This window comes from Rhinoraja longicauda, chromosome 13 (genome assembly GCF_053455715.1).
Source record: "Rhinoraja longicauda isolate Sanriku21f chromosome 13, sRhiLon1.1, whole genome shotgun sequence".
Classification (NCBI taxonomy): domain Eukaryota; kingdom Metazoa; phylum Chordata; class Chondrichthyes; order Rajiformes; family Arhynchobatidae; genus Rhinoraja; species Rhinoraja longicauda.
Window position 1 is genome coordinate 46,833,551 of NC_135965.1, and position 8,410 is coordinate 46,841,960.

The window sequence follows — 8,410 nt, forward strand, 5'->3', positions numbered from 1 at the left end:
GGGAATGGATGCAGAAGTGTGATAACATAGAACTAGTGTGAATGGGTGATCGATGGTTGGCATGGACTCGATGGGCCGAAAGGCCTGTTTCCATGATGTAACTCTCAAACTAAAGCTTAAAGCTAAAACAAAAAAAGCTGCACACAATACAGTAAACGTGGCCTCGCCAAAGATTTATAAAGCTACAACATGATTCTTATACTCAATGCCCCGACTGATGAAAGCCCGGCTGCCGTTTGCCTTGTTGACCACTCTATCTACTTGTGTTGCCAGTTTCACAGAGTTATAGACTTGGTCCCTGAGATCCCACTGTACATCAATGGTGTTCAAGATCTTGCTGTTAACCCACCTTGGACTTCTTGTCCTCTCTGTCTGACAGTTCTTATCAAAGCCCGCACAGGTAGCTCCCCCTGTATGAAGTATAATAAGGATAAGTCGTTTAACTTCATACAGAGTTCTTTATTAGCCATAAGAATCGGAGACTGCGAACATAGCCTCTCTCACACCTTCCAGCATCCTTATCATACTGTCCCAACCACGTACGCGCTAGAATACAAGCGCTAGAACACATTCCATAGGTCAGTACAAAAACCTGACGTGGATCAGGAATATAGTGAGTGATCTACACCCCCTCCCAAGTCCCTGCACATGTCCTCTTGGCTCTTACGCTGCACTCATTCCCCGGGCAAATGTCTTTCAACCCAACGGCTTTGTGCTTCATCAGATGCAGAATAGAAGAAAGAGAGAGATCTCCATGATCAATGGGACACAGGGCACCAATGGCATCTTCCCCAGTGTCGTTTCAAAGTGTTCCAACTGGTAGATTTGTAAAGGTTGTCAGTTCTGAGGCAGAGAATTCCACAGATTTACAACTCTGACTGAAAACGTTTTTCCTCATCTCCGTTCGAAATGGACTCCCCCAACATTGAGAACATGTTTCCTGCCTCTAACGTGTCCAACTCCTTAATAATCTTATGTTTCGATAAGATCCCCTCTCATCCTTCTAAATTACAGTGTAGACAAGCATAGTCGCTCCAGTCTTTCAACATATGACAGTCCCGCCATTCCGGGCATTAACCTAGTAAACCTACGCTGCACGCCCTCAATAGCAAGAATATCCCTCCTCAAATTTGGAGACCAAAACTGCACACAGTACTCCAGGTGCGGTCTCACTAGGGCCCTGTACAACTGCAGAAGGACCTCTTTGCTCCTATACTCAACTTCTCTTGTTATGAAAGCCAACATTTCATTGGCTTTCTTTATGGCCTGCTGTACCTGCATGCTTCCTTTCAGTGACTGATGCACTGGGACACCCAGATCTCGTTGTACGTCCCCTTTTCCTAACTTGATACCATTCAGATAATAATCTGCCTTCCTATTCTTACCACCAAAGTGGATAACCTCACATTTATCCACATTAAACTGCATCTGCCATGCATCCGCCCACTGCAAGTCACCCTGCAGCCTCATAGCATCTTCCTCACAGTTCACACTACCACCCAGCTTTGTATCATCTGCAAATTTGCTAATGGTACTTTTAATCCCTTCATCCAAGTCATTAATGTATATTGTAAATAGCTGCGGTCCCAGCACCGAGCCTTGCGGTACCCCACTAGTCACTGCTTGCCATTCTGAAAGGGACCCATTTATCCCCACTCTTTGCTTTCTGATGTCAACCAATTTTCTATCCATGTCAGTACCCTACCCCCAATACCATGTGCTCTAATTTTGCCCACTAATCTCCTATGTGGGACCTTGTCGAAGGCTTTCCACCGGCTCTCCCCTGTCAATTTTCCTAGTTACATCCTCAAAAAATTACAGAAGATTAGTCAAGCATGATTTCCCCTTGTAAATCCATGCTGACTCGGACCGATCCTATTGCTGCTATCCAAATGCTCCGCAATTTCGTCTTTTATAATTGACTCCAACATCTTCCCCACCACTGATGTCAGACTGACTGGTCTATAATTTCCCGTTTTCTCTCTCCCTCCTTTCTTAAAAAGTGGGATAATACATTGACTGTACTTGCCTTGTTGGTGAAGTGTGTACAGCAGGGAGATTGAAGTGACCATGTCACATTGAGCTTCCACATGACTGTGAAGGAGAGACAGTGCCTCTGAACACTCCTGATAATGGTGTTTACCCCAGCACCGTACGTGCTGCCACTCTGCACTGGATAAGCACCATGACAACTGAAGATCTTGTCTCGCCGTGTTAATCACAGAGGGGCCAGAATATGGGCGTCTCTCGTCCTGAGACGTTGATGTTTCTCAGTTGAGAGTCGAGATTAGCGCAAGATCACATTCCGTAGGTCAGTACAAAAACCTGACGTGGATCAGGAATATAGTGACTGATCTACACCCCCTCCCAAGTTCCTGCACATGTTCTCTTGGCTCTTACGCTGCACTCCATCGGCCATGTGCTTCATCAGAAGCAGAATAGAAGAGAGAGAGAGATCTCCATGATCAATAGGACACAGGGGAGCCATTAGTGCACCAATGGCATCTTCCCCAGTGTCATTTCAAAGTGTTCCAACTGGTAGATTTGTAAAGGTTGTCAGTGTGGGCAAGTGTAGACTGGGATGAGGAAGTGTGAGTACTTTCAGGCACATTACTGGACGTACCCATTCACCCATCACTTTCCACACTAACAACATCTAAAAGGGCAATTTGTCGTTTTCTTGGTAACAATAACTATGCATAAAATAAATGCTGAAGTTACAAACCACGGGAATTAATATTCATGTAGCCTACATTTATAAATAGTATTAAATGTACAATTAATGAGATTTAAAGTTAACACCTTAGGATCCTTTTCAATTCAAAACCCACATTTATCCTACATTCAAGCTGAAGCTCAAAAGTCGGCGATTTATAATTGTTTTAAACAACAATTGGTACATTATAGACAATAGGTGCAGGAGTAGGCCAGTCGGCCCTTCGAGCCAGCACCGCCATTCAATGTGATCATGGCTGATCATTCACAATCAGTAGCCCGTTACTGCCTTCTCCCCATACCCCCTGACTCCGCTATCCTTCAGAGCTCCATCTAGCTCTCTCTTGAATGCATTCAGAGAATTGGCCTCCACTGCCTTCTGAAGCAGAGAATTCCATAGAATTTCAACTCTCTGACTGAAAAGGTTTTTCCTCATCTCCGTTCTAAATGGCCTACCCCTTATTCTTAAACTGTCGCCCCTTGTTCTGGACTCCCCCAACATTGGGAACATGTTTCCTCCCTCTAACGTGTCCAACCCCTTAATAATCATATGTTTCGATAACATCCCCTCTCATCCTTCTAAATTTCAGTGTATACAAGCCTGGTCGCTCCAGTCTTTCAACATATGACAGTCCCGCCATTCCGGGAATTAACCTAGTAAACCTACGCTACACGCCCTCAATAGCAAGAATATCCTTCCTCAAATTTGGAGACCAAAACTGCACACAGTACTCCAGGTGCGGTCTCACTAGGGCCCTGTACAACTGCAGAAGGACCTCTTTGCTCCTATACTCAACTCCTCTTGTTATGAAGTCCAACATTCCATTGGCTTTCTTCACTGCCTGCTGTACCTGCATGCTTCTTTTCAGTGACTGATGCACTAGGACACCCAGATCTCGTTGTACGTCCCCTGTTCATAAAATGACACCATTCAGATAATAATCTGCCTTCCTATTCTTACCACCAAAGTGGATAACCTCACACTTATCCACATTAAAGTGCATCTGCCATGCATCCGCCCACTCACACAACCTGTCCAAGTCACCCTGCAACCTCATAGCATCTTCCTCACAGTTCACACTGCCATCCAGCTTTGTATCAACTGCAAATTTGCTAATGGTACTTTTAATCCCTTCACCCAAGTCATTAATATATATTGTAAATAGCTGCGGTCCCAGTACCGAGCCTTGCGGTACCCCACTAGTCACTGCTTGCCATTCTGAAAGGGACCCATTTATCCCCACTCTTTGCTTTCTGTCTGTCAACCAATTTTCTATCCATGTCAGTATCCTACCCCCAATACCATGTGCTCTAATTTTGCCCACTAGTCTCCTATGTGGGACCTTGTCGAAGGCTTTCCACCGGCTCTCCCCTGTCAATTTTCCTAGTTACATCCTCAAAAAATTACAGATTAATCAAGCATGATTTCCCCTTGTAAATCCATGCTGACTCGGAACGATCCTGTTACTGCGATCCAAATGCTCCGCAATTTCGTCTTTTATAATTGACTCCAACATCTTCCCCACCACTGATGTCAGACTAACTGGTCTATAATTTCCCGTTTTCTCTCTCCCTCCTTTCTTAAAAAGTGGGATAATACATTGACTGTACTTGCCTTGTTGGTGAAGTGTGTTCAGCAGGGAGATTGAAGTGACCATGTCACATTGAGCTTCCACATGACTGTGAAGGAGAGACAGTGCCTCTGAACACTCCTGATAATGGTGTTTACCCCAGCACCGTACGTGCTGCCACTCTGCACTGGATAAGCACCATGACAACTGAAGATCTTGTCTCACCGTGTTAATCACAGAGGGGCCAGAATATGGGCGTCTCTCGTCCTGAGACGTTGATGTTTCTCAGTTGAGAGTCGAGTTTAGCGCAAGATCACATTCCGTAGGTCAGTACAAAAACCTGACGTGGATCAGGAATATAGTGACTGATCTACACCCCCTCCCAAGTTCCTGCACATGTTCTCTTGGCTCTTACGCTGCACTCATTCCCCGGGCAAATGTCTTTCAACCCATCGGCTTTGTGCTTCATCAGATGCAGAATAGAAGAGAGAGATCTCCATGATCAATAGGACTCCGGGGAGCCATTAGTGCACCAATGGCATCTTCCCCAGTGTCATTTCAAAGTGTTCCAACTGGTAGATTTGTAAAGGTTGTCAGTGTGGGCAAGTGTAGACTGGGATGAGGATGTGTGAGTACTTTCAGGCACATTACTGGACGTACCCATTCACCCATCACTTTCCACACTAACAACATCTAAAAGGGCAGTTTGTCGTTTTCTTGGTAACAATAACTTATGCATAAAATAAATGCTGAAGTTACAAACCACGGGAATTAATATTCATGTAGCCTACATTTATAAAAAGTATTAAATGTACAATTAATGAAATTTAAATTTAACACCTTAGGACACTTTTCAATTCAAAACCCACATTTATCCTACATTCAAGCTGAAGTTCAAAAGTCGGCGATTTATAATTGTTTTAAGCAACAATTGGTACATTATAGACAATAGGTGCAGGAGGAGGCCAGTCGGCCCTTCGAGCCAGCACCACCATTCAATGTGATCATGGCTGATCATTCACAATCAGTACCCCGTTCCTGCCTTCTCCCCATACCCCCTGACTCCGCTATCCTTCAGAGCTCTATCTAGCTCTCTCTTGAATGCATTCAGAGAATTGGCCTACACTGCCTTCTGAAGCAGAGAATTCCATAGATTTACAACTCTCTGACTGAAAAGGTTTTTCCTCATCTCCGTTCTAAATGGCCTACCCCTTATTCTTAAACTGTGGCCCCTTGTTCTGGACTCCCCCAACATTGGGAACATGTTTCCTCCCTCTAACGTGTCCAACCCCGTTAATAATCTTATACGTATCGATAACATCCCCTCTCATCCTTCTAAATTCCAGTGTATACAAGCCTGGTCGCTCCAGTCTTTCAACATGTGACAGTGCCGCCATTCCGGGAATTAACCTAGTAAACCTACGCTACACGCCCTCAATAGCAAGAATATCCTTCCTCAAATTTGGAGACCAAAACTGCACACATTACTCCAGGTGCGGTCTCACTAGGGCCCTGTACAACTGCAGAAGGACCTCTTTGCTCCTATACTCAACTCCTCTTGTTATGAAGGCCAACATTCCATTGGCTTTCTTCACTGCCTGCTGTACCTGCATGCTTCCATTCAGTGACTGATGCACTAGGACACCCAGATCTCGTTGTACGTCCCCTGTTCCTAAAATGACACCATTCAGATAATAATCTGCCTTCCTATTCTTACCACCAAAGTGGATAACCTCACACTTATCCACATTAAAGTGCATCTGCCACGCATCCGCCCACTCACACAACCTGTCCAAGTCACCCTGCAACCTCATAGCATCTTCCTCACAGTTCACACTGCCATCCAGCTTTGCAAATTTGCTAATGGTACTTTTAATCCCTTCATCCAAGTCATTAATGTATATTGTAAATAGCTGCGGTCCCAGCACCGAGCCTTGCGGTACCCCACTAGTCACTGCCTGCCATTCTGAAAGGGACCCATTTATCCCCACTCTTTGCTTTCTGTCTGTCAACCAATTTTCTATCCATGTCAGTACCCTACCCCCAATTTCGTCTTTTATAATTGACTCCAACATCTTCCCCACCACTGATGTCAGACTAACTGGTCTATAATTTCCCGTTTTCTCTCTCCCTCCTTTCTTAAAAAGTGGGATAACAGATTGACTGTACTTGCCTTGTTGGTGAAGTGTGTACAGCAGGGAGATTGAAGTGACCGTGTCACATTGAGCTTCCACATGACTGTGAAGGAGAGACAGTGCCTCTGAACACTCCTGATAATGGTGTTTACCCCAGCACCGTACGTGCTGCCACTCTGCACTGGATAAGCACCATGACAACTGAAGATCTTGTCTCGCCGTGTTAATCAGAGGGGCCAGAATATGGGCGTCTCTCGTCCTGAGATGTTGATGTTTCTCAGTTGAGAGTTGAGTTTAGTTTAGTGTCCCTGTACCAAGGTAGTGAGGGGGGGGGGGGGGGGGAGAGAGTGGGGGGATGAAAGAGTGGCGGGGGAGTAGAGAGTCGGGTATAGAGACGGGGTGAGGGAGAGTGTGGGGGGGAATAGAGAGTCGGGGTAGAGAGAGAGGGGAAGAGAGTGGGGGAGAGAGAATGGGGGGAAGTAGAGAGTCGGGGTAGAGAGAGAGGGGGAAGAGAGAGAGAGTGGAGGGTGAGAGAGAGTGAGTGGGGGGAAGAGAGAGTGGGGGGGAAGAGAGAGTGGGGGGAAGAGAGAGTGGGGGGAAGAGAGAGTGGGGGGAGAGAGAGTGGGGGGAGAGAGAGTGGGGGGAGAGAGAGTGGGGGGAGAGAGAGTGGGGGGAGAGAGAGTGGGGGAAGAGCGAGAGTGGGGGAAGAGCGAGAGTGGGGGAAGAGCGAGAGTGGGGGAAAGAGAGTGGGGGAAAGAGAGTGGGGGGGAAAGAGAGTGGGGGGAAAGAGAGTGGGGGGAGAGAGAGAGAGTGGGGGAAGAGAGAGAGTGGGGGAAGAGAGAGAGTGGGGGAAGAGAGAGAGTGGGGGAAGAGAGAGAGTGGGGGAAGAGAGAGTGGGGGAAGAGAGAGTGGGGGAAGAGAGAGTGGGGGAAGAGAGAGTGGGGGGAAGAGAGAGTGGGGGGGAGAGAGAGAGAGTGGGGGGGAGAGAGAGAGAGTGGGGGGGAGAGAGAGAGTGGGGGGAGAGAGAGAGAGTGGGGGAGAGAGAGAGTGGGGGGAAGAGAGAGAGTGGGGGGAAGAGAGAGAGTGGGGGGAAGAGAGAGAGTGGGGGGGAGAGAGTGGGGGGGAGAGAGAGAGTGGGGGAAGAGAGAGAGTGGGGGAGGGGAGAGAGAGAGAGAGAGTGGGGGAAGAGAGTGGGGGGTGAGAGAGAGAGGGGGGTGAGAGAGAGTGGGGGGTGAGAGAGTGGGGGGAAGAGAGAGAGTGGGGGGTGAGAGAGAGTGGGGGGTGAGAGAGAGTGGGGGGTGAGAGAGAGTGGGGGGTGAGAGAGAGTGGGGGGTGAGAGAGAGTGGGGGGTGAGAGAGAGTGGGGGGTGAGAGAGAGTGGGGGGTGAGAGAGAGTGGGGGGTGATAGAGAGAGTGGGGGGGGTGATAGAGAGAGTGGGGGGAAGAGAGAGAGTGGGGGGGGAAGAGAGAGAGAGTGGGGGGAAGAGTGGGGGGGGTGAGAGAGAGTGGGGGGGGTGAGAGAGAGTGGGGGGAAGAGTGGGGGGGGTGAGAGAGTGGGGGGGGAAGAGAGAGAGAGTGGGGGGAAGAGTGGGGGGGGTGAGAGAGAGAGTGGGGGAGGTGAGAGGGAGACGGGGCCGTGGAAGATAGTGGGGGGGAAGACATCCTTGTACAAAAATTTTGGTAAGATTGAGGGACCCCTGCCTCCCCAGTAACGGACTGTTCCAGATGCTACGGTCAGGCAAACGCCTCCGCTGTCACGCTGTGAAAACAGAGAGGATGAGACGGAGTTTCTTCCCACAGGCCATCAGGACTGTCAACTTTTATAACTCCAGAGACTAAATTTTTGTCTACACTATAGTAACTTATTAACTTTATTTATATGCTGTAACTGTAATTCTTTTTTGTGCATAATCCGCAGGCATTGTCACTTTCATTTCATTGCACATCGTGTATGTGACAAATAGACTTGACTTGGCCTAAGAGCTTGCCG

The 8,410-nt window shown here is 47.8% G+C and overlaps 1 protein-coding gene across 1 annotated transcript in view; it reads right to left on the minus strand.

Annotated features, from left to right (window-relative positions):
• Positions 1 to 2,739, minus strand: part of LOC144599093 (uncharacterized) — a 29,011-nt gene extending 26,272 nt beyond the window's left edge. Inside the window, exons 1-2 of the mRNA XM_078409813.1 lie at positions 2,030 to 2,739; positions 350 to 410 (exon numbers count right to left, since the gene is read on the minus strand). Of these exons, the coding sequence (XP_078265939.1) occupies positions 350 to 410; positions 2,030 to 2,072 (104 nt within the window). The 5' untranslated portion in view covers positions 2,073 to 2,739. The remainder of the gene's footprint in view (positions 1 to 349; positions 411 to 2,029) is intronic.
• Between the last annotated feature and the right edge of the window lie 5,671 nt (positions 2,740 to 8,410).